At 43.8% G+C, this 27,496-nt stretch overlaps 1 protein-coding gene across 2 annotated transcripts in view; it reads right to left on the reverse strand.

Moving 5' to 3' along the window:
- Nucleotides 1–425: 425 nt before the first annotated feature.
- The window catches only part of LOC141148320 (uncharacterized), a 69,421-nt gene continuing 42,350 nt past the window's right edge, over nucleotides 426–27,496 (reverse strand). For both annotated transcript variants that reach the window (XM_073635646.1, XM_073635648.1), the window contains exons 2-4: nucleotides 20,442–20,752; nucleotides 6,657–6,707; nucleotides 426–3,835 (exon numbers count right to left, since the gene is read on the reverse strand). In XM_073635646.1, coding sequence (XP_073491747.1) covers nucleotides 3,360–3,835; nucleotides 6,657–6,707; nucleotides 20,442–20,715 — 801 coding nt within the window. In that variant the 5' untranslated portion in view covers nucleotides 20,716–20,752 and the 3' untranslated portion in view covers nucleotides 426–3,359. The remainder of the gene's footprint in view (nucleotides 3,836–6,656; nucleotides 6,708–20,441; nucleotides 20,753–27,496) is intronic.

Consider the following 27,496-nt stretch of genomic DNA (forward strand, 5'->3'; position numbering starts at 1 on the left):
ACTGGTCCCCACAGGGAGCCAGGTCCTTCTCCTAGACTAGGCAGAAAAAAAACTGAGCTGCTGGGAGCAGAGTGAGGGGTTATAGCCAGTAGGACCGCCCTGTACGGTGCTTGTTTTTTTGTGTTCTGCCTAGTCCTCTCCTAAAGGTGGCGATATAACCAAAAGGTCAAGATTAAAGAGCTGTGTTCGTCAATGAATGAAAGAGAAATGTCATTTGGGTACAGTGTTACATGACTGTGCAATTGTCATTCAAAGTGCAACAGCGCTGAAAGCTAAAAATTGTCCTGGGCAGGAAGGGGGGGAAATGCCCAGTATTGAAGTGGTTAATGATTTCACAGATTGCACTTTAGCATAAATTTGGATGTTTTGCACATATTACATGCATTGTGTTATTCGCACGAATTGCACTTTATTGTTCTAGTGCTGCACTTTATTTAAATATCATGTGACATAAAAAATTGGAACTACCGCTATTTTATTCTCTAGAGTGTCTGCTTTCAGAAAATATTTAATATTTGTGGGTTTTGTGTAATCTTCAGGCCTAAAATGATTTTTTTTAAACATGTGTGCAAAAGATAAAAAAAACAAAGAAAAAAAAATTAAAATTACTGTGCACCACTAAAGTGTTCGAGTTTGGCGTGAAGAAAAAATGGCAACCGTAGTTTGTAGGGGGCTGCTTAGACCTTGCCATAGCTGCAAGCTCTATTGTTTGTATTCCCAAACCTCTTTGTGGTGTGGTTTGATGGCTCCTTCCTTGCAGTAGACAGTGGAGCAAAAGATCCTCATAATGCAGTTAGTATGTAAGTAAGTATAGTGCAGTAAGTAAGTATGCTTAATCAGCGCACAAGTGAAATGACACATAACAACCCTGGTGAGAAGGAAGCACATGTGGTAGAAATCCTATGAGATAGCACAGTGGTGAAAATCCAGCCCGAGTCAGGAGCAGCCACTGCAGCAGTTGCAGAGAGTCCGCTCTTAGTGCTTTCGGTCTGGGACACAAGTGCTGGTAACCTAATAGGGGAAAGTCACCAGTATTGTAGCTGTCCAGTGCAGGGCCTTCTTTACTATTGACTGGACCCTGGGCAGACATTTTCTTGCCCCCCCCCCATTGCAATTTTGTGCTCCACCTGCTCTGAGACATACAATAGCAGCTAGACTCAAAATCAATTTACTAAATCAGATCAGGCAGTAATTGCGATTGGTTGCTATAGGTTACAACATATCATTACCACTCACTGACTGGCTGCTAGTCAAAGCACACATTATGGATCACCGATTTAGTTGCTAGAGGTTGCACAGCAAGTGACTTCTGCTTGGTAATTGGTTGCTAGAGATTACTGTACATCAAGACTGCTCACTGGTTGCTAGAGGTTACTGCACTTTAGTACTGCTCACTGATGCTCACTGCAATCTACCGCATGTTAGGTAAATTTAGTAAATTGTGCGTTAGGAAGGTAAAAGTTTGCCTCTGTTCCAGCTTGGCTGACGTTGTGTGTGTTTCTGTGCTGACCGGTGGGTGTCGCTGTTATCACTAGTCAGAGTTGGAAAGGCAACGCGTTGAAGCGAATGGTTCCTCCTCTGTCCCGGAGGCACGCTCGGTGGAGGTGGTCCTCTGAGTTGCATTCTGGGAGAGGGTATTTATGGGACAGACGCCATAGTTTGGGGTTCGTTTTACAGCCACCTGCTGGCCCTCCTGGCCGACAGGTATGCGTTAAGGAGCTACCTCGTGGTCCTCTGATCGGGAGGCCCACGATACATCGGCGCAGGGGTGGGTCCAGAGGCTTGTCTGGGGCCTACTACCGCGGCCTAGGAATGGTCCTGAGCTGTCGGTCCTGTGTGACGAAGCTGGACAACCGAGGAGATCCCAGGGGAGGACCCATCTTGGAGAGATCACGCCACATGCTGGTCTATAGAGGGGCCTGGTGACTCGGTTGGAGGATGCATCTAAAAGTAACTATACAGCATAGTGTTGCCGGTTCGGCTTAAAGGTTCAGGCACTGTGACGGACTTTCACTACAGAGAAATCTATACATCCTGTGGCAGAGGATCGTACGGATTTTATTCCCAAACAAGTCTGTGGCAGAGACTTTGATGCGTGCTGCGTACTGGCTGCTAGACCGGTGAGAGAGGCCTATCCAGACGAGTAAGGAGTGTGTCCCACGTGGGGAGCGCATTTCGAATAATATTTGGATTCTACCAGGACATTTTGTCAAGAGAACCCTACCAGAGAATATTTAAGTTTCTTCTGCAAGTTTCCTTTCTACCTCTTTCCTGCTACTTCCTAAGTCGTTTGTTTTAATAAAGCATTGAAAACGTACTCCAGTGTTGGTGCGTGTGTTGTCCAAAGAGTAAACTCAACGGAACCCCTAGACCCGGTGTCAGTGAAACAGATGGAAGCAGAGTGAAGGTAACAGACCCGCTTAAACCAGCAGCTCCACTGAGAGTTAGTGCTACACATATGAATGCCGCCTCTATTTACATATCAATGTAGACGGTCCAACGCTATTAACATATTAATGATGCCACTATTTATATGTAAACACAGGGTCTGCAGGTGAGTCATCTGTACATGACAATAGGGCAGAGCTGGGCAGCATTAGTAACAGAACTTCACACTGAGATATCAGGACACAGCACAGGACTAAAACTTCAAGGGACAAGGGAAGTTAAACTGCGATAGTTGGCAAGTATGAGACAGCTGCTTTGAGCCCCAAAACAATGACAGGGCCCAGAGCAGCTGCCCCTTTTGCCCTGCCTTAAAGACGGCCATGGTCCAGTCTCCTCCTCCCCTTCCCAATTCTTACTGGTTGGTTATGATGCTGTTGGCTACAGACTGCAGGGCTACATCACTGGTGATGCCCCCACATTCTACTGCACTATGAGGCTCTCTTGCAACACTTTCACTTCATGTGTTTTTTAGATAATTTCTGGATCTCTTACCTGCAATCTGCAATGGAGTCAGCTCCATTTTGGGCTAATGATGGTCAGTGATAGAATATTTATATTTATCAGTAAGCAATAACTCTTGGACTGTTTGTATAGTTACTTTTGATCCAAGTATTTATGGAAAAGTCATTGAGGGTCTTGTATTTATTATGGTGTGATACTTATTGGTTCCCTCGAGGGTTTGTTATATCCCCAAAGTTTGATTTTCAGGAGTTCGTTACTTACTGAGCACCTTAGGCATTTTCATTTTTTATGTGTTACCTTGCAGTAATGTAAAATTCTAGCTTTTAAACCACGTCAAAGAAAAATCATCTAATAGAAACTAAAACATTTTCTAATTAGAATTCACTTAAGATGATGTAAAAACATAACATGAAGTAAAAATGTGTTCTGACATCTAAAAAAAAAAATGATCAAAATGGTCGTGGCCATCCAGTCTTGGGGGGATTTTTCAGGAGGTAATTCAATTTATTTTTTATTTCCGTTTTGTCCTCTGGTTTCAATTCTCCAAATTCATTTCGGACCTCCTTCATTATAGTGACCAACAGGTTTTCTGGAATAGCCCTGCGACCTCCATAGCCATCAAAATTTACCTTTTGTGCAGTCCATATTTTACAGCTCTCAAATGGCACAAAATGCTTGAATAAAAGCCGAGCATATATATGTGGTTTGCCATGGTGATCCTCCTTCATATGGGTAATATCGTACTCTGTCAGTTGCTTTAGTGTTATGTCAGGCAGATGTTTTCCTCTTGGCATTATATGTCTCCCCATGTTTAGAGATTTTTTTGCAGCTCCCTGCATTTGTCTATCTGGGTGTCCCTGGCGATCATGGTGGCGAGAAAGATTAGGCAGTACGTGATTTGTTCTGTCTTTCAATGGGGTTAATTCTAAAAGACAAAAAAAATATAGAATTGTTTATGTATTTAATTTCTTTTTTATCATTTTTATTATAAACATAGTAACATTTATTCTTTATTTCCAGTGTCAGTCTGAGGTTTAGCAAAAGTTTTAGTATGATGGTAACAAGTTTTTCTGCATGTTTTGTTCTGTAACTTACCAAGTCTTACGTGTAACACACATTTGGGTATTTCTGTTGTGTTCGCTCCCATTCTGCTTTTAAGGTAGAGTATGCACTTTTTGAGCTTCAGGTGTTGAGGAGCAGGCGACTAAGGCCCCTTTCACACTGGGGCGGGAGATGCGTCGGCGGTAAAGCGCCACTATTTATAGAGGCGCTTTACTGTCTTTTTAGCGGCGGTATTTGACCAATAGCGGGGTGTTTTTACCCCCTGCTAGGGGCCAATAAAAGGTTAAAAACCACCACAAAGCACCTCTGCAGTATAGCCGCAGTACCCCATTGATTTCAATGGGCAGGAGTGGTGAAGGAGCGGTATACACACCGTTCCTTCACCGCTCCAAAGATGTTGCTAGCAGGACTTTTTTTCCCGTCCTGCTAGCACACCGCTCCAGTGTGAAAGCCCTCGGGGCTTTCACATTGGAGACAAAGCAGCGGCACTTTCAGGGCGCTTTGCAGGCGCTATTTTTAGCGCTGTAGCACCTGCAAAGTGCCCCAGTGTGAAAGGGATCTTAGTAGGGGCTTAAAACATATGTCAAGCCAATTTATTTATTTTTTTTAAGGCCACTTTCACACTGAGGCGCTTGTAAACCGCCAGTAAAACACTGAGCACTTTTGAAGAGCTTTTCATTCATTTCAATGGAGAGAGGTGTTTTTTTCACCACCCTGCCAGCGCACTGCCCCAGTGTGAAAGCGTTCATTGATTTTAATGAAAATAGGTTTTCGTGAGCTTTTCAGGTGCTTTTTTTAGCGTGAAAGCGCCTCAGTGTGAAAGGGGTCTAAGTGGGAGTAAACTCCTATGCATGATTTTTACCTATAGGTAGACCTATAATAAGGCTTACCTTAAAGGGGTTGTAAACCCTCATGTTTCTTCACCTTAATGCATCCTATGCATTAAGGTGAAAAAACTTCTGACAGTTACTGCCCCCCCCCCAGCCCCCGTTTTACTTACCTGAGCCCTGGAAAGTCCCGCATCGAGAACGTGTTGGATTTTTGCCCCGGGTTCTCGGCTCTTCATTGGATAGATTGATAGCAGCGCAGCCATTGGCTCCCGCTGCTGTCAATCAAATCCAATGATGTGGGCGCCGGGGGGCGGGCGTCGGTGGCTATGGACGCCGAATGCTGGACTCGGGAGCGCACCCGCAAGGTTACCCCCTTGGGAGAGCGCTTCCCATAGGGGGTTATCTGAAGTGGGGAGGAGCCAAGAGAGCCACCGAGGGACCCACAGAAAATGGAGTTTGGGGCCACTCTGTGCAAAACGAGTTGCACAGTGGAGGTAAGTTTAACATGTTTGTTATTTAAAAAAAAAAAAAGCCCTTAGTATCACTTTAAGGTACACTAAATATCTCCTAAACATGCACCGTTTAGGAGATGTTTACTTTAGATGCAGCCAGTGACATCACCGGCACATGCACAGCATACCCGTACCATTCCTTCAGAGTACTGTGCTATTAATGACGGCTCCCGCACTCATGCGTAGGAGTGATGTCATTGCGCCTCCAGACAGTCACACAGGCGGAGTCCGCGAAGCAGGAAGGAACCGATGACAGTGCGCCACTGGAGGGCTTTGTTCTAAGGTAAGTTTCACATAATGTGCTAGTATGCAATGCATAACTAGAAGTGGTCATAACGCAACTACTTCCGGTCACAAATTGAATACACACAAGGGCTTCAACAAAATGGCTGAATTTAGGGGACATAAAAATCAAAAGTAAAGGTAAAACCTTCAATGGAATATAAAACTCACCAGATAATTATAAAAAAACAGACAATAACAATAAAATATGCTTAGCATCATCAATAGCTAAAAATAATTAATACAGCATCTAATAATATGATCATAATATATAATAGGATACAGCGATGTATAACGGCATCACCAATCGAAAATGTCCATAATCCATTAATCCCTATATTAAAATGTCCTTTGTCTCTAGGGAATCAATTATAGTAAAAAAGCAGGATAATACGCAGGTGAAAAAAAACTTATATGTACATTCTAAACAGAGAGGAAAATTTAAAAATGCCGATATTAGAAATGCTGGTAATTTTTTAAAAATCATTGTCTCAAAAAATGATATAAAATGAAAGCAGAACTAAAGGCAAAGTTTTTTTTTTTTGGATAGAAGTAGATATAACCCCTGTCAGGTTATTATTTGCTATATGTGTCCCATTGAAGAGATTTCCCCTCACTTCCCATCCCATAACCAAAATAGGAAATGAGAGGAGATCCCTCCAAAATGATGGAATCCCTGGTTGTCACCAGGTTCACCAGAACTAGTGAAAATGTACCCTCTATTCCTGTTCTGAGGACAACTAAAAAGTTGGAGTTTTATTTTATTTTCACTCTGGGTGATAATGGTAAGCAGGATATATAGGGAGAGTGAATCTGATGTTCTAATCCCTCTCCACTCTATCCAAAACAAAAAAAATAATAAATAAAAATTGCCATATGATATTTTTTAATCCTGGTGAAATATTGCCTGACCGTGTGTCAATAAACTATCATGGAAATTGAACAATGACCAGGTAATGAAGGGGTGTACACAAGCTGGTGATCAAGTAGTTAAACAATTGTATTGTTTATGACGTGGCATCCTTCAATTACCCATCCAATATGAATATGTGCTTCTTACCCAAATGCAGTCTACTTCCTGCGTTCTCCACTGTGTTGATTGTTGCACCCACTGCATTAGGGAAAAAGAATAGAAAGATGGGTTAGATTTGCCAATGAATATATATACATACACCAAATCAGCCATAATGTTATGCCCACTGACAGGTTAAGTGAATAACATTGATAATCTTGTTACAATGGCAGGTGAAAGTGGGTGGGATATATTAGGCAGCAAGTGAACATGTTGTCCCTGAAGTTGAAGTGTTGAAAGTCGAAAAAATGGACAAGTGTAAGGGTTTGAGGGACTTTGACAAGGGCGAAATTGTAATGGCTAGACGACTGGGTGAAAGTTTGCAGTGGTCAGGACCGACCAAAAGTGGTTCAAGAAAGGAAAACTGGCAAACTGACAACAGGGTCATTCATGGGTGCCCAAGGCTCATTGATGGAGGCTGGCTGGCCTGTGTAGTCCAATTCAATAGAAGAGATACTGTAGCTGAAATTGTTGAAAAAGGTAATGCTGGTTCTGATAGAAAGGTGTCAGAACAGACAGAGCATAGCAGTTTGTTGCGTATGGGGCTGGATAACCGCAGACCGCTCAAGCTGCTGCTGATGATGATCCGTGGCCAAAAGCTCCTACAATGGGCGCATGAGCATCAGAACTGGACCACAGAGCAATGGAAAAAGGTGTCTTCTATTTAACACAACATCTACAAATCTTTCTCAATGAGCTTCCCAGCAGCTGGATAAACCATACTGCTCAAAACCATGAATTGTTATTTTTATTTCATAGTGTCAGCCCTTTCTATCTGTGCAAGGAGCTGAGTCCCCACATCCTCATTAACAACTGGGTGGCCTATAACAAACATCAATGATTAACTTTGAACTACGCACATCCATATGCAGTTCCACCCATAAAGCTTCATCCTCATCACACTCTCCATCACCTAGGTCCTCTTTCACACTCGCTTTGAGATCACTTCTCACATAGAGACAGACGCCACCACCCCTCCGTTTTACCTTGTCTCTCCGAAAGAGAGCATAGCCAGGAATATTAAAGTGGTTGTCAAACATCACATATGAACAAACCACTATAGTCAGGGCAGCTGATAGAAATCATGGGGCCCCGTACAGCCTACCTGATGGGGCCCCCTTCAGATCCACCCCTGGTCCCGCCCCTAGTCTCTCCTTCAGCCCCACCCCTAGCTCCGCCCCTGGCCCCTCCCCAGACCCCGCCTTAAAACTGTCTCTGCAGCACATTACGGCATGGGTGGCACTGTCTCTGCAGGCAGCACATGCATTATGGGCCATAACGCACGTGCTACCTGCAGACAGTGGCACCAATGCCTCCAATGCCAAATATTTTTCTGCAGACAGTGCCACCCATGCCGTAATGTGCTGTAGACAGTGCCACCCATTTAGCTAATGCCATAACGCATGTGCTGCCTGCCGACAGTGCCACCCATGCCGCCTATCCTCCCTTATCCTGCTACTGCATGCACTGGAGTGCGAGTGTCCACAAACTATTTGATTCAGATGCCAGCTGCTTTTTCTTCTCCCGCCGGCGCGGCCGCTCGCCTCACTGCTTCTTCTCTCAGGCCGAATACAGAACAGAGCAGAGGGGGAGGAATCACTCCGCGGCGCCAGGGAAGACACTATAGGGGACTCGCTGGCCGGGACTTGAGCCAGCATGAGGAACGGGCGCGGAAGAGACATTCTGACATTCTTCCACGCCCGAAAGAGGAGAAATAGTCCCTTCCCCTGCCGCTACCTACATAAACACATTGAGCTATCATAATAAAAAAGAAAAAAAAAAAAAACATAAAAAGTATGGGTGACATGGGAAGGAGCTCCAGCTGATTGACAGCCTAAGCTCTGTTCCTTTGTGCTGTGTAAAGGGGGGTGCGTCCCCCCTAAAATCAGCTCTTAGAGCTCTCCTCACTGATGTAACTTCAGCTCTCCACCTCTTTTTTTCTGACAGTTCAGAGAAGCTTATATATTCTTGACTTTGAATGGATGTAGAGAAGACAGCAGATAAACAGGTACAACTTATGTAGGAGGATTTTTTCCATCTTTGTGTATCACCTGAAGCCAGTCACTTCACTGGTTATATATGAGGGTTTACAACCACTTTAATAGCCCAGCCATGTGAAGATTGAAGCCAAGATTCAGCAATGTCAATTAAATCATAGTTCTCTTCTTACACCAAAGCCACCGACTCATTTATTTTGCTTGACAGGTGTCTGGCATTGGTGAACAAACACTTTAATACATCATCACATTTTTCACACGTATTTTAAAATATGTTTTGCTTAGTACAAATTGGTACCATTTCCAATGGTTGTTTGTAACATGGGAACCTTCTTGTCACCTGCCATAGCCCTCTACCTGTCTTTCCCCATTCTACCCTCCATTAGGGACTGACCCCTATCTAACCTGTCTGCCCCATTATAATGTAATTCACCTTCCCCCCTCAATCCTGGTTTTAATACTCTTTCAACCTTCCCATAAGCCTCTCCCCCAGCACAGCAGATCCCCTTCCATTCAGGCCCAAACCATCTTTAGCATATAGGTTGCACCCCCATGAAAAGTCAGCCCAGTGCTCTAGAAACCCAAATCTCTCCTATTAAACCCTGGGTCTTTAGCCATGCAATCAGCTTTCTAATCCCCCCCCCCCCCCCCACCCACCTGCCTTTTCTGTGTTCCGCATGGCACAGGCAATATTTCAGAGAATATCACCTTGGAGATGCTTCCCTTCAACATGCATCCTAGTTCTTTAAATTGATTCTTAAGGAGCCTCCACCTTCCATGTAGACTGTCATTGGTTCCAACATGGACCAAGACAGCCGGGTCATGCCCAGCTCCTCCCAGTAATTTATCAACCCGGTCCACCACGTGCCAAACCCTGGCACCAGGGAGACAGCAAACCATTCAGTTGAGTCGATCCTGGTGACAAATTATTCCATTAGTCCTTCTGATTATAGAATCCACTACTACCACCAACTGTCTAGGCCTACCTGCACTCCCCTCACCACCTCTACTAGATGGGCTGCTCTCCCAGCTGTTAGGGGTAGCAGTGACATCTAGGGCTGCCACCTCTGTGTTTGCCACCTCCACATCTTTACTCAACTTAGCGAAATTCGTTTGGGAGCTCAAACCCAGGGCTGGCCTTCCTTTTCTGTGAGCCCCTACCACTCCCTCTGACTACAGTAACCCATCTTCCTACCTGATAATCCAGACTAGCCCCTCCACCCTCGACATCAACCCTACTGACCACCAGCTCAGTGAGCAGAAGACTCCTTTCAAGGTTGTCAGTTCTGCCGTGTGTTACAATTCTCTCCTCCAGATCTCTAATGTGAGCTTCCAGAATGGTAACCTGCTTACATCTGCGGCAGCGGTATCCATCCTGGAGCTGTTGCTCCTTTACTGTATACATGCGGCACACTGTGCACTGCACAAAACCTTCAACCTCACTAGCACCCATTATCCCAGTTACAATAATATTACTTACAGGAAATGTCAAATGTCACTTACAGGCTAGAGGACTCCCATTTTAAACTCACCACTAATGCCCTGTACACACGATCGGACATTGCGGGAACAAAATCCATGGATGTTGGCTCAAACTTGTCTTGCATACACACGGTCACACAAAGTTGGTCGGAAATTCCGAACGTCAAGAACGCGGTGACGTACAACACGTACGACGAGCCGAGAAAAATGAAAAAAAAAAAAAAATTAAATAAAATGAAAAAGTGCGGCTCTTCTGCTTGATTCTTAGCATGCGTGGATCTTTGTGCGTCGGAATTGTCCACACACGATCGGAATTTATGCGAACGGATTTTGTTGTCGGAAAATTTTAGGTCCTGCTCTCAAATTTTGTGTGTCAGAAATTCCGATGGAAAAAGTCAGATGGAGCCCACACACAATCGGAATTTCTGACAAGCTCCGATCGCACATTTTCCGTCGGAAAGTCCAACCGTGTGTACAGGGCATTAGTCATTTTCCCCACTTTGTCACAGTTACAACAAACAAAATGTGGGCAAATTAAATGTGAGCTCTACAGAAAGTTATATAGTTCCTGCAGCATCTGTGAACAATTAACCACTCCCCTTAATTAGCAGACTGAAGGAAGGCCCCTTTCACACGAGGCAGACTCCATTTCCATGGAGCCCGCCTCGGTCCGCCAGCTCAGTGGGAGATCAGTCCATTGATCTCCACCGAGCCGGCGGATGACAGGTCCCTCTCTGCTCACTGAGCGGGGAGGGGCTTGTCAGGCGCCGCTGCCGCCTATGGAGGGATCGGATGAAAACGGACAGCATGTCCGTTTTCATCAGATCTCACCCAATCCGATCCGCCAGCGACGGACCTAAACGTAGAGCCATCCGTCTGCTTTTTGCGGATCAGACCGGATCGGATGTCAGCGGACATGTCTCCGCTGACATCCGTCGCTCCATAGGCTGACATGGAGCGCCTGTTCAGGCCCGCCGTCAAAACTGACAGGCGGACCTGAACGGTCCGATCTTGTGAAAGGGGCCGAAAGGAAAAAATGCTGTTTAGTGACAGGTGGTGTTTTAACCACTTCAGCTCTGGAAGATATTACCCCCTTCATGACCAGGCCATTTTTTTTATACTGCACTGCGCTACATTAACTGGTAATTGCATGGCAAGGCAACGATGTACCCAAATCAAATTTAAATCATTTGTTTTATAGAGCTTTTTTTTGGTAGTATTTGATCACCGAGTTTTTTTTTTTTTTGTTTTTTTTTGCTATATAAACGTAAAAAGGGAAAATTGAAAAAATATATATATTTTTTTTATATCCATTAAAAACATTAAAAAAAATATCAAATGTATTCATAAATTTTGGCCAAAATGTATTCTGCTATATGTCTTTGATAATAAAAAAAAAAAATCCCAATAATTACTGTATTTATCGGCATATAACACGCGCCGGCGTATAACACGCACCCCAAATTTAGGAGGGAATTTTAAGGAAAAAAACTTTTAGGAGGGAAGTTTAAGGAAAAGAAACTTACATTAAAATGCCCATCAATGCAGCCTCATCAGTGTTCATCTGCAGCCTTGTTAGTGTCATTGCAGCCTTTTCAGTGTCAGTGCAGCCTTGTCAGTGCAGCTTTGCCTCAGTGCAGCCTTGTCCCCAGTGCAGCCTTTTCCCCAGTGCAGCCTTTTCCCCAGTGCAGCCTTTTCCCCAGTGCAGCCTTTTCCCCAGTGCAGCCTTTTCCCCAGTGCAGCCTTTTCCCCAGTGCAGCCTTGTCCCCAGTGCAGCCTTGTCCCCAGTGCAGCCTTTTCCCCAGTGCAGCCTTGCCTCAGTGCAGCCTTGCCTCAGTGCAGCCTTGTCCCCAGTGCAGCCTTGTTCCCAGTGCAGCCTTGTCCCCAGTGCAGCCTTGTCCCCAGTGCAGCCTTTTCCCCAGTGCAGCCTTGCCTCAGTGCAGCCTTTTCCCCAGTGCAGCCTTGCCTCAGTGCAGCCTTGTCCCCAGTGCAGCCTTGTCCCCAGTGTCCATGCCTGCCGCCGCCGCCGCCGCTGCTAACATACACATGCTAGTAGTTTTAAATATGGCGCCGCGGAGTTCGGAGGGACTCGGTGCCGGCGGAACTGAACGAACGCTGCCGAGATACACATAGTCGAGTGTATTCGGCTCTTTCCGGCGCCGCTCACAGACCCGCCCAGTCCCGCCCTATGATGGTCATTACACAGGTCCAATGGCGGGACTGGGCGTGACTGTGAGCGGTGCCGGAAAGAGCCAAATACACTCGACTATGTGTATCTCGGCTCACTGTGATTTCGGCGGCGCTCGTTCAGCACCGCCGAGTCCCTCCGAACTCCGCGGCGCCATATTTAAAAATACTCGCTATGTGAATGTCGGCGGCGATAGCCGCCGATAGCTCACAATTAGCGGGGATCGGCGTATAACATGCACCCACGACTTTCCCCTGATTTTAATGGAAAAAAAAGTGTGTGTTATACGCCGATAAATACGGTATATATTAATTGGTTTGCCTGAAAATCATAGCACCTACAAACTATGGAATATATACTGTATTTTTTTTTTATATATATATATATATATATATATATATATATATATATATATATATATATATATATATATATACTTAATGGGACTAATAACGGGATTGCAATAGTGCGGGGGGAACTGCCTAACTGCCACTGACATCACCAGTGACAATAATACAGTGTTCAGTACTAATACTATACCTGTACATTGTCACTCTACTAATGACACTGGCTAGGAAGGAGTTAACATCTAGGGCGATCAAGCGGTTAAATATGTGCCCAACAATGTGTAATGTGTGTGATGTGTGCTGCTCTTTCATCCCTGCAATGCAGGGATGAGAAACTGACAGATCACTCCCTCTGTACAGAGCTCTGTGTTGTTTACCAGTACAGGGCTCTGGGCTGTAATTGCACACAGCTGATCAGCAGGTCCCAGCTATGAATCATTGACTGGGTGCGTATGCAGGCGCATGATACCCAAATGTAGGCAGCGATGTACGGGTCCGTTGCTTTGCCTAAAGCGGCCACCAGTCTGCAGTACATTGTGGGAGGTTGGGCGGTCGTTAGGTGGTAAAAAGCTGCTAGCTACAGTAAGATCCCAAAGAAGAAAATAAAACAATTCCAACCACAAGCAATCAACTATTTCTTGTGTAGACATTCCTTTATTGGGATAAAAAGGTCTTTTGCTGGGAATGTCACGTGGAGGCCCATTGGAAGAAGCAGGATGGACAGTGTTCTAGCAGGGTTAAAGCGGGGGTAGGGACCAGTGGCGGCTAGTGCTCAATATTTTGGTGGGGGTGGCAAACAAACCTGCCCCCCTCACACCGCCACCGCAGCAGATCAGAGGCCTTACCTTAAGAGCTCGGTTCACCTGGTTCCCCTGACTGCTGGTCACAGGCAGCACGAGATTGAGAGTATGCTGAGGGAAGAGCCGGGGCTTCTCCTTCCAAACAGCAAATGGGTCCTGAGACTTCCTGGCCAATCAGGTCTCAGGACCCACTTCCTGATTGGCCAGGAGGTGAATCAGGAAGATGATAGCGAATAGTAATTCACTATTGTCACACAACTTTTTTAAAGCCAATTAGAGCCTCGGGCTCTAATCTTGTGCTAAAAAAACAAACAAAAAAAACCACTGCATTGAAATCCAATGCGTCCCTGCACCCTGCACGTAGATTAGGGGGCGGGCGTGTGGATTGGGGTGGTGGCACCCCTGCGCCCCTAATGAAGCAACCGACACTGGTAGGGACTGGTACTTTGGTGCCAAATTGGTGCCAAATTCAGCCAACCATGAAGCCCCTCTTACAAGTTCTTGGATGTGGTGACTTACAGAAAATACCTATTGATCTTGACAGAATTGCGGTGTCTGTGTCACCTACTAAGAGCTGAACTGAAAGCACAAACAATCCTATCTTCCTTCCAAGCTTAAATCAGGAGTTGAGCCTAGGGTGGCAACACTCCATAGATACAGTACAGTGAGCGAGCGTTGCCTTCCTAGGACAGGAAGCTTGTTACTAGCAGGTTCACTGGGTAAAGATAAAAAAGGCCTGAAAAAAGAACCACATCTATAGATGGATAAGCTGCAATATGTAACATTTTTATTTTTGGGTCTAAAGCGGTAGTATATCGCTGTGTGTTTTTTTTGAACCTGCAAGGTAAAGCCATAATGTGCCATGTGTGTGGGAGGCGCTGTTTACAGCACAGGACTCTGAAGGAATGGCTCGGGTGGCCGTTCCATCAGAGCGCATGAATTGGAGACATCACCAGCTGCGTGTACAGTAAATACCTCCTAAATAGGGATGAGCTGAACACCCCCTGGTTCTGTTCACACCAGAACAAGCCAACATGCAAAAAATTTGTACGAACAAGCGAACCCTGTTAAAGTCTATGGGACACGAACATGAAAAAGCAAAAGTGCTCATTTTAAAGGCTTATATGCAAGTTATTGGTATAAAAAGTGTTTGGGGACCCGGGTCCTGCCCCAGGGGACATGGATCAACGCAAAAAAAAAGTTTTAACCACTTCCCGACCGCCCACTGTATATATACGTCATTTTTTTGAAGATGGATATCTCGGTAACGGCAGCAGCTGCTGCCACAACCGAGATATCCATCTTTTCAGCGGGCGGTTCCGTACACGATAATGGTGGTCTCAGCGGCGGGTTCGCCGCGAGATCACCGTTATCGGCGGCGGGAGAGGTGCCACCCCCCCTCCCGCCGCTCTCCCGCACCCTCCGCCGCTTACCGGAGCCGTCGGTAGCGGCGGAGGTGATCGGGTCCTTTCCCTGCTGAGGTATGGAGACAAGTGAGGCCAAGATGGCGCTCACCCGTCTCCATACCATGTGACGGCCGGAGCGACGTCATTACGACGGCTCCGCCCACTCTCTTAAAGGCACAGATTTTTTTTGTGTCATTTTTTTTTAAACGACTTTTTAATTTTTTTTTTTTTTTTTTGCATTTTAGTCTAAATATGAGATCTGAGGACTTTTTGACCCCAGATCTCATATTTAAGAGGACCTGTCATGCTTTTTTCTATTACAAGGGAAGTTTACATTCCTTGTAATAGGAATAAAAGTGATCCAAAATTTTTTTTTTTAAAAAACAGTGAAAAAATAAATAAAATAAAATAAAATAAATAATAAAAAAAAAAAAAAATTTTTTTAAAGCGCCCTGTCCCGACGAGCTCGCGCGCAGAAGCGAACGCATACGTGAGTAGCGCCCGCATATGAAAACGGTGGTCAAACCACACATGTGAGGTATCGCCGCGACCGGTAGAGTGAGAGCAATAATTCTAGCCCTAGACCTCCTCTGTAACGCAAAACATGCAATCTGTAGAATTTTTTAAACGTCGCCTATGGAGATTTTTAAGGGTAAAAGTTTGACGCTATTCCACGAGCGGGCGCAATTTTGAAGTGTGACATGATGGGTATCAATTTACTTGGCGTAACATTATATTTCACAATATAAAAAAAAATTGGGCTAACTTTACTGTTGTCTTATTTTTTTTTTCAAAAAAGTGAATTTTTTCCAAAAAAAGTGCGCTTAGAAGACCGCTGCGCAAATACGGTGCAAAAATAAGTATTGCAATGACCGCTATTGTATTCTCTAGGATGTTAGAAAAAAAACAATATATAATGTTTGGGGGTTCTAAGTAATTTTCTAGCAAAAAAACCTATTTTAAACTTGTAAACACCTAAAATCCAAAACGAGGCTGGTCTTAAACGGCTGTTTTTTCGGGAGCAGTGATTTTAATAATGTTTAAAGTGAAACAATAAAATCGAAATATTCCTTTAAATATCGTGCCTGGGGGGTGTCTTTGGTATGCCTGTAAAGTAGCTCATATTTCCCGTGTTTAGAACAATACTACAGCAAAATGACATTTCTAAAGGAAAAAAAAGTAAAACTATTTAAAACTGATCGCAGCTGTAATGAATTGTCGGATCCCAGCAATATAGATAAAAATCATTGAAAAAAACAGCATGGGTTCCCTCCCCAGTCCATGGCATGAATTTTAAGGGGAACCCTGTGCCAAAATAAAAAAAATGGCGTAGTGGTCCCCCCCAAAGTCCATACCAGACCCTTATCCAAGCACGCAACCTGGCAGGCAGCAGAAAAAGGGGGGACGAGAGAGCGCCCCCCCTCCTGAACCATACCAGGCCACATGTACTCAACATGGGTAGGGTGCTTTGGGATCCCCCCCCAAAGCACCTTGTTCCCCATGTTGATGGGGACAAGGGCCATCCCCACAACCCTTGCCCGGTGGTTGTGGGGGTCGGTGGGTGAGGGGCTTATCAGAATCTGGAAGTCCCGTTAACAAGGGGCCCCCCAGATCCTGCCCCCCCATGTGAATGGGTATCGGGTACATTTTAAACCTACACATTCACCAACGCTGTAATCGAGGATGAATGGACATCGCGGGACAGTTTTTTTTTTTAATAAAGCATTTGTCCCAAATTGTCTACTGTCATTTTTACAATTTTGACACTTTTTTGGGTGAATGTGTAGGGGTACAATGTACCCAATACCCATTCACATGGGAGGGCGGGATCTGGGGGTCCCCTTGTTAAAGGGGCCTCCAGATTCCAATAAGCAGTAACCAGTGGGCAAGGGTTGTGGGAATGAGGTTGTTGTCCTCATCAACATGGGGACAAGGTGCTTTGGGAGGACCCCAAAGCCCCCTCCACATGCTGCGGGCATGTGGCCTGGTACGGTTCAGGAGGGGGGCGCTCTCTTGTCCCCCCCTCTTCCTGCGACCTGCCAGGTTGCGTGCTCGGATAAGGGTCTGGTATGGATTTTGGGGGGGGACCCCACGCCAATCTTTTTTTTTTGGTGCGGGGAACCCCGCACCAAAAGGGACCCAAAAGGCCTGTAATGGACTGGGGGGGGGCACATGCCGTTATTTTCAATGAGTTTTATCTATATTGCTGGGAACCGACAATTCATTACAGCCGCAAGCAGTTTTAAATTATTTTTTTTCCTTTAGAAATGTCATTTTGCTGTGGGATTGTTCTATACACGGGAAAGATGCACTATTTTACAGGCATACTATAGACACCCCCCAGCCACGATATTTAAAGGAATATTTAATTTTACTTGTTTCACTTTAAGCATTATTAAAATCACTGCTCCTGAAAAGACGATCGTTTTTAAAACTTTTTTTTGCATTGATACATGTCCCCTGGGGCAGGACCCGGGTCCCCAAACACTTTTTATGACAATAATTTGCATATAAGCCTTTAAAATGAACACTTTTGGTTTTTCATGTTAGTGTCCCATAGACTTTACCGGTGTTCCGCGCCTTTCCAATTTCCCGCGAACACCGCATAATGTTCGCTGTTCGGCGAACAGACGAACACCCCGTGTTCAAGTCAAACTTATGTTCGACTTGAACATCAGGCTCATCTCTATTCCTAAACTGTGCACATTTAGGAGATATTTACAGTACCTATAGCTAAGACTTATTATAGGCCTACTTATAGGGACACATTATGCATGGGAGTTTACTCCCACTTTAAAGCGGAGTTCCACACAAAAATGGAACTTCCGCTTTTCGGAACCCTCCCCCCCTCTGGTGTCACATTTGGCACCTTTCAGGGGGGAGGAGGGTGCAGATACCTGTCAAAGACAGGTATTTGCACCCACTTCCGGCATAGACTCCCATGGGAGTCTATGCCTCTTCCCGTCCCGACCGCGCTGTCTGCTGGGAACACACAGCTCCCAGCAGAGAGCGGGGACCACTAGGGACGCGCAGCGCGACTCGCGCATGCGCAGTAGGGAACCGGGAAGTGAAGCCGCAACGCTTCACTTCCTGATTCCCTCACCTAGGATGGCGGCGGCAGCTGCCGAGAACCGAGCGGGTTCTCGGCGTCCCCTGCCGACATCGCTGGACCCCGGGACAGGTAAGTGGCCATGTATTAAAAGTCAGCAGCTGCAGTATTTGTAGCTGCTGGCTTTTAATTTTTTTTTTTTTTTTGGCGGTGTGGGTGAACCCCCGCTTTAAATACTTTTTAAGCAGTTGCAGACTCTGGGTGTGCTAGACACGCCCCCAAAAATGTCATCATGGGCGTGTCTAGTGCATCCAGTACGAATCCCCCCTGTCAAAGTACACAGAAAATCAGCTCTGATGAATCATAGCTGTATTGGTGAGTATACAGAGAAGGTCTTGGCAGCAGGAGCTGTAAAAAAAAAAATAATAAGTCTGGCAAGGTTTATCAAAAACATTGCTCAGCCTCCAATACAGAAAGATAAAAAAAAACATTGTTTCGTTTTGTATGTTTCTGTTTATTCATCTACAGATCAAAGAAATGAACTTCAATCTGCAGATGAAGTCAGTTATAGCAACCTTAATTAAAATGTTCCCCTGTTGAGCCCCTTATTAACCCTTAGTTTACTCTAATCAGCCCTAATTAACTCTTTATTCTCCTTCTCCATTCAATTAAAATTTCCCTGGTGTTTTTTTATTTTTCTAATTTATTAACTAATATTTAAACGTTTTTTTCTGTTTTTGTTTGTTTTGTCCATTAATATTACACTGAAAAAAGCTCAAGATTGGAAACATCTACTTTACTTTATTTGTAAATATCTTTGCAATGCTTTGTACCCAAATCATAGTTTTAGTGTTGTGTTAAACAGGACAAATTACAGAATAAATGCACACTTTTTATGTGCAGTAAAACTATTTTTAAACTAACACTGCTCAGAAAAAGAAAAAGTGCCTATTGTTTAGTTTTATTACATTTAATTGTCTAAGGGTTGCGAGAATAAAAAATCATTGTTGCAGTACAATATTCACAAAAAGAAAGTCTTGTTTGTCCTTAAAAAAACAATATATATATGTTACATTGTTATAAGTAATGACAAAATTATCACTGAATAAACAGGCTCACAACAGAAATGTGAAAATTGCTCTCGTCCATAAGGGGTGAATAGGTGTGAGAGCCAAAGTAGCACCCTTATCCTTATGTAGCACCCTCCAGTGTGCTAGAAGAATAGTACATTTTGTGAGAACAGGTAAATCCAGGCTTGGCTGGCAGCCAAGCCTGGCTGTGTTTTGATCTGGGCTGGGAGTGGCTCAGGGTAGTGCTGGTTGACTCACAGGTAGTATCACCAGGACCTCCTACTTCTTTCCAGAATGTTCTGGTGTTTTCTGGAGGGAGAGGTGGAAAGGGGAGGTGGGGCTGCCTGGGGTATTCCGAGGAGCCCTGGCCAATCCCCAATCTGGATTGGCAGGGGGCAAGCCTCCTTAAATACCCAGGGTCAGCCCAGCTTGGGAAGAGTTGATTGGGTGGAAGATGGAGAATGAGTGTTAGGCTGTTGGGGCCTTTGAAGGAGCTCCCCAGTCTGGGGGGGGGGGGGGGACCTTGGGCCTGGGCTCAGGTACGGATGGGACCCTCTTACAACCCACAGAGGTGTCCTGACCAGGAGGCATGGGAGGAGCAAATGAGGACAGCCGGAGAACACTGCTGGGCAAGTCTCCAGGAGTTCCACAGAGGCAGCCAAGAGGGCTGGTGAGTGTTCACACATTCAGAAGGACTGGGAGGCATACCTGAGAGGACTGAGATGCAGCAGTCTGGGATGGGTGCAGAACCAGCCTGGAGGATTGTGGTGGCACGGGCAGTGGAAAGGGGCAGCCGCAGCCAGGATTGCTGGCAGTGCCTGAAGAGGTGGTACTGGGAGCAGTAGCCACAGGACAGCTAGCACTGGAACTTTCTATTTTTGCTACACCATAGGGGCCCATGGTCCCTGCCTGCAAAGGGCATTTGCTTTAGGCCTGGCTGAGCCAGTCTTGGGCCTACAGTGCTAGCTGATCCAGGAAGTGCAAGCAAGTGACGTTCTGGAGGAGAGAGGAATGATAGTCTGCAAGCAAGGAAGCGCAGGAGGAGAAAAGGAGATTGTATACACCGTGGTGTATATAGTTGGTCCCAAACTTTGATTGTTAATTACCTGGGCAAATCATAAGTTCCTATCCCCATCCAAGTAAAATTCCCCTCCATAAAATACAAAAAAACAAGCGCAAGGACTGCTTCCATGTCTCTGGATGCTTGAAAAGGGTTTGCCTGGCTGGGAAGGGTGACAGAAGGACCACTACACTCACCAGCCCCTACGGAGGTACCACTACACTTAGATATGATTGTTTAAAGATTACGAGGACCCATCCTGGGACAATATAGTATAAGAAAAAAAAACAAAAAACCCTGGGTTGTTGTGAAAAGGACTGGTGAGTTAAGGAGCATTTTTCACTATTTTATAAAGTAAAAGTACTATTTCTTACCTCTGTTTAGTTCTTTTTCAAGGTCCAGACTAGCTTGGCACTCATTTATTTCTTTCAGGAGCTTCACAATTACATTAGGTGCATGTTGAACAGTATAATGGCGACATATAACATCCACCAATTCTTCCTCAGTTTTTTTTCCAATATACTTCAGAGAAATTTTGGGAAATCCTGGCTCCTCATTTTCATTAAGTTTTCTCCTGAAGGACTCTAATGATATTTCGCAAATGTTTTGTAGAGCTCTCTCCAAAATACTTTTAATATTTCCAGCCATGGCATCGGATATGCAAAAATTCCACTGTTACTTCATACTAAACAACAAAGCAAATGATAGGATTTAAAGTTGAACTCCAGAATAGTGATTAAAAATACACAGAGACACATTTAAGTACTTACATTGGTTACAGGGTAATGATTTCTAATCAGTTCTGTATTGCATTTAATGTAGGTTTGCCTGAGATTTATATCTTTAAAAGAAAACTGTCATACATGACACATGGAGGCTGCCTTTTTCTGAGCTATCCTTCTGTAAATGCTAGTTACTTGACTGTCTAGCAGTAACCCAGTGGCTTCACAATTTGGAATCACTGCCCGGAGCAGATACACAGATCTGGACGTCTACTGAATGATATGCATGCCGGCTAGTGACTCAGAAATTGCTGGAGGGCGAGGAAAACATGCAGGCAATTAGCATTTTCAGAAGGACAGAAACATTGGCAGCCTCTATACTACAGTCATGATCGGATACTTTAAACACATATTGTTTTTTTTTTTTGTAATCACAACCTAACCCAGCCTAAGGCTCGATTCACATCTATGCATGTTGCTTTTGAGCGTTTCTGCAGTGTTTTTTGCGGTGCTTGCCGCGTTTTTGAACAGCGTATTTACAGCGTTTTTACAGCGTTTTGTATACAGTGTAAAAAAAAAAATGCAAAAACGCTGTAGTTGCGTTTTTGATGCTGGTCCATTGAGTTCTATTACATGCAAAACGCTGCATTTTGCATGAAAAAAAGTCCCTGACCCTTTCCAAAAACGCAGAGGCACAAAAATGCATTGATGTGAACATGTTCGATAGGAACCCATGTTAAAAAATTCCCATGCATTTCTGCAAAATGCATCAAAAACGCATTAGTGTGAATGGAGCCTAATAACGCACATTGAGCTGGGAGCACCTGACAATCGTTAATAGCACACTCCTGTATCTCCCTGCAAACCACATAAAAACAAAGGAAATGCATATGGGACTTTAAGTGAGGTGTGTCTCTATTGATAAGGGTAGGTATGTAAATTAATCATATTAATAGCAAAATTGATTGTAAGCAATCCCCATTGGGTAGTCCCTATAATGAATAAATTCAATCAATAATTTATGTGTACAATATAATGATATAACCATATTCAATGCAAATAGTCACATATTTATTATTTAAACATAAAGACATGATTGATACATAGGACAATAATAGCAAAAAATATAATATACCTATAATGTACTTAACATACTAGTTCTTAATCTATCTACTTATTTATTTATTTTTTTTACTTATCTTATGGCATCCTACTGCTGATGATTGGCTTTAAACGCCATGAAACGCGTTGAGTCCATACTCAAGGGTGCCAGGTTATAGCTTGTATCATCATGAATTAATTTTATTATCAATTGTGATTTTCTTTATTCATATCATGTCTTCCACGATATATATTGCCTATTATGCCAATCATGTACTATATTATATTTTTTGCTATTATTGTCCTATGTATCAATCATGTCCTCTTCATGTTTAAATAATAAATATGTGACTATTTGCATTGAATATGGTTATATCGTGCATTATATTGTACACACAAATTTTTGAATGTATTCATTATAGGGATTACCCAATGGGGATTGCTTACAATCAATTTTGCTATTAATATGATTAATTTACATACCTACCCTTATCAATAGAGACACACCTCACTTAAAGTCCCGTATCCATTTCCTTCATCTTTATATATTCTCCGGGGATGGAGGTATGTCTCTTTTGTGTTTGGGCCGACCTAGGGTCACTTTCTGCTTTTTATCTCCCTGCAAACTACATCTCTGCAATTACCCAAAAGCTGCACTTTAGGATACAGTAAAACCTTGGTTTGAGAGCGTTTTGCAAGACGAGCATAATTTTTTAATACATTTTGACTTGATACACAAGCGATGTCTTGATATACAAGTAGCGTCATGTCACAACTGAGTATAGAAGAGAAGAGAGGCACTTCTAAGTGTAGCAATATGGTTACATGTAATGAAGGTACAACATTTAGCAACATATTGCTACACTTAGAGGCGCCTCCCTTCTCTTTTATACTCTGTAGTTCCTGCTGGATTTGGCTTCTAATCCCCTTGTGGAGGCTTCCATTTGTGGATGGACATTTTATGGTTACACAACCTGGTCACATTGCTATAATCTTTTTATATGGACTATAAACTGAAGGACCTATGATAAAATGGTTGTGGAACAAATCATTTGAGTTATCATTATTTCTTATGGGGAAATTTGCTTTGATATGCAAGTGCTTTGAACAAAAACTAGAGGCTATTTAGCCTAAAGAGGGGGGGGGGGGGGGGAATCTTCCCCAGGGACTTTTAAGGTGCTATTAAATAAACAGTATATTCAAAAATTCTGTACAATCATGTTGAGTAAAATTGGTATTTTTATTAAATCACATTTAAAATATCCATGCCTCACTTGAGGAGTGAGACATGTTTGTAAGAACAATACGACATGAACAATGTCACCCAAAATTAATCACATTAGACAGTGCAACAAAAAGCAACTACTTATAGGTGCCAAGACAATCTGCCGCTCGACATGTTTCGCTCTAATACGAGCTTCTTCAGGAGTTTAAAGTCAATGATTTTGGTGGACTCTAAATGATGGGAAAATAGACAAAAATCAATACATACATTTAAACATGTATAGAAAACAACTCATGAATTTTTAAAAAAATTTTTTCAAAATTCTATTAATGGGATAAAGATTGATACAGAGCATTTAAATGCATACATATAGGTTTAGGTACAGGACACTTAATGTAGAAAATCAAGATTTGTACATCTTACCAGGCTGTAGCACATCAATCCGACATAGGTACTTCAATAGAATGACAAACTGCTGCTAGTTTCAAACCGGGGGGTTCTCATATATGAGGGGTATCACTGCCATGCTGTGACCACAGGGGAACATAAAGTTTAAAAAAACGGCCCTTTAAAAGCAAAATAGAGTCGAAAATTAGAAAAAGGGGATCGCATCCAGAATCTTTCATGATTTAATTTAATTTAAGGGGGGTATATACCCTCAGGTAGAACCAATTCAGGATATATTACCTAGAACATAAAAGTATCACGGCATATAGCATCACGTAGGTAGGGATGGCATCATAATCAAGTGAAGTATTCACTAATGGCTGCAAAGATAGATAATGCAGGGAGAGCGATCACCAGCAGGGATGTTTTCTAAATATAGAGGAAAAGAGTGCAATAAGAGGACCATTAGGGATTCCAGGGTGTAACTTGCTGTCAGCTAATGGCAGTGTTACACAGGGAAAACTTACTTCACAGACAGTGATCCGGCACGCAGGCTTGAGAGAGCTTCACGTTGCCTCCGTAAGATCGCACCGGTGACAGAGCTGTGGGCGGTGTGTAGCCGCCTTTATATACCCCCATCGCGGCGGCGTCTGATCTCGCCGCCGGGATGCGGACGCTCAATGAGACTGACTACGTCATGACGTGGGGGAGCGCAGTGACGTCAATTCTGACGTCAGCAACGTGTATAGAGGTTAGTGCGCATGTCAGCGCGGTTCTGGAGCCTGTGGAGCATCAGGGCGCCAAAGGCGCCATCTTTGCTGAGGGAAAGAGAAAGGTAAAAACGAATGGAAAAAAAAATTGAAGCATTCTGCCTGCTTTTGTTCTGAAAAACAATGAAAATATATATATATATTCCCAATAAGTTATTAATGGAGGCTCATGTGCATTCATAATGAGGTGTCAGAACCCCAACCAGACATGATCAGGCTCAAATTAAAGGGCCACCAGCCATGGGGGCGATTGATTCAACACCTCCAATGGTGGGTGCCCAGGGCGTCCGTGTGGTCTAAATTGACAAAGATAATCCCAATATGAGGATAATTCCGGCGAACTGTTAAATATAAAGATAAAAAAATATATAGAGAGGCAAGGAATCTTTTTAGGTGAGAATTTACAGCCACAGCCTGCAAGATGTAGTACAAATAAAACAGTGGAAACATGGTCATATTACAACTAGTGCACAATATCATTTATGGCTCAAACATACATGTGATGCCACAACACAGCATTAAAATACTGAATATAGTGAACGACCAAAAATATAGGAAGGGCAGAGGGATGAAGGGGAAAGAACAGGGAGTGAGGATAAAGAATTTTAAACATGAGTTTCCTCGAGAATAAATTAAGGTCTTTTATCAATTCAAAAGGGTCTACCTTTCGCGTAGGGCAAAAGGTAAGACCTTTATGATAGACCACCTCCATCTATCCAAAGTTCTTCTCTGGACAATCCCCTTTGGAAGGATATGTCCATTAATGATATCAAGGCTATGGAGGACTTAATGGAGCTGTGGGAGGAGGGGGGGATCAGTGAAACAGACCTGCTCGAGGCTCTTGCCCTCGAAACGGCTGTTGACCCCCCGCCTCCTTCCCCACCTCCATTGGCCCATCCTCACTCTGTGACCACTGCTATACCTCGTAATTACAAACCTAAATCCTCCAAATTTCCTGCCCTTCAAGGCAATCCGAACGTATGGGCATTTACTAAGCAAGTCACCAAAGAAATTATGGAAACTAAATGGAGAAACACTTCTGAAGCTAACCTAACTCTTTCCCAAACTAAGGCTCTAAAATCTTTACAATCAAATCAAAGCATCATAATTAAACCTGCCGATAAGGGCGGTAATCTAGTGGTGATGGACAGGGGACAATATGAGTCCATGGTACTAGCCATTGTCCAGAACCGTGAGTGGTACCGTAAAGTATCACCAACTCATGTTACTCTGACCATTAACCGTTACCAATATTTAATAGGCTCGGCCTATCGAAGTGGTCTTATCAATAAGTCCACTTGGGAGTTTTTAAACGTCACATCTCCACGAACACCTACACTATACGCTCTCCCTAAAATTCATAAAAGCCAGACCAAACCCCCAGGCCGCCCGATTGTCTCTGGTAATGGCAGTCTCACTGAGACAGCCAGTCAACTAATTGATGACTTTCTTAGGCCCCACGTCGAGGGTTTGGTGTCCTATCTTCAGGACACCAATGACCTGCTACGCGCCCTCGATGGGATTTCCCTTCCCGGGGGCACGTGGCTGGTAGCCCTCGACGTGGAGGCCTTATACAACTCTATTCCCCACCAGCAGGGGGTGGAGACTGTTAAAGATTTTCTTTCTCAAAACCATGAGATATCTTCTCAGTACAACGGATTCATTTTAAATTTGTTGATGTTCATCCTTTCCAACAATATCTTCCTATTTGGAGGATCCCACTACCTCCAGATACAGGGGGTGGCTATGGGGACCAAATGTGCCCCCTCCTATGCCAACCTGTATCTGGGGGGGTGGGAACGGGAATTATTTTCCCGAGATGACATGCAACAATATATGGAACTAATCCCCCTATGGAGGAGGTTTATTGACGACATTTTTTTTTATATGGGTAGGCCCCAAGGATTTTCTCCTGTCTTTTTTGGAAAGCCTAAAAATTAATAGGTACAATCTCAAATTCACGTTTGAATTTAGTCAATCTAGTCTGACCTTTTTGGATACCCTAATTACAGTTAAATCTGACGGCAGCATCAGAACAACCCTATACCGTAAACCTTCCGCAGGTAATTCCCTGTTGCATGCCAACAGTTCCCACCCAGCTCCCCTGATTACAAGTGTGCCCTACGGGCAATACTTGCGAGCCAAACGCAACTGTAGTGATGAGTCTGACTTTGAAAAGGAAGCTAAATGTTTACGTCTACGCTTCCTTAACCGAGGATATAGCAAAAAGTGCCTTAAAAAAGCATACCTTAGAGCTAAAAATCAAAACAGAGCTTCTCTTTTACACAACACTAGATCCAAAAAAGCTAATCCCGGCGTCAGACTCATCACTACTTACTCTAGTCAACATAAACAAACACGTGACATCCTTAATAAATATTGGTACTTGTTAATGGGAGACGAAAAAGTGGCTAAACACCTTAACCCATACCCGGAGATTACTTTCAGACGATGTAGATCCCTGAGGGATTCATTGGTACAGAGCCATTATGAAAACCATGTTGTCAAAACCAAAGAGGATGACAGGGGCAGCAGACCCTGCCATCGTTGTCCCTACTGTAGATACATTTTAGCCACTCGAAGCCTTTTGTTGCCCAACGGGGATTTGCTCAAACCAAAATTTGCAGTAACATGTCAATCCATTGGTATAGTGTACATTATGTTATGTGAATGTAAGATGTTTTACATCGGGAAGACTAAGAGGCCCTTTTTCTGCCGAATTAGGGATCATGTCTCCCTTATACAGAAAAAAAGAATGGAGACTCCCATCAGCCGACACGTAGGCCTACTGCACAATTTTGATGCTAATTGCTTACACTTTTTTGCTTTAGAACATATTCCCCCTGGTCCTAGAGGGGGAGACTATGATAAGCTCCTCCTACAAAAGGAGGCACGCTGGATACACAAATTGTCAGCTCTCCAGCATCCAGGCATGAACGATGCGTTCAGCTTCAAGCCATTTATTTGAATAATTGCAATATTCCTAACCTTGATGTGATCGTATCTTCTCCCCCACTTTGTATTCTTCTTGTTTTTTTCTCCCCTTCACCTTTTTTCCTTTTCTCCCTGTTCTTTCCCCTTCATCCCTCTGCCCTTCCTATATTTTTGGTCGTTCACTATATTCAGTATTTTAATGCTGTGTTGTGGCATCACATGTATGTTTGAGCCATAAATGATATTGTGCACTAGTTGTAATATGACCATGTATATCTATGTATGTTACC

This window comes from Aquarana catesbeiana, linkage group LG06, assembly GCF_042186555.1.
Source record: "Aquarana catesbeiana isolate 2022-GZ linkage group LG06, ASM4218655v1, whole genome shotgun sequence".
NCBI lineage: Eukaryota > Metazoa > Chordata > Amphibia > Anura > Ranidae > Aquarana > Aquarana catesbeiana.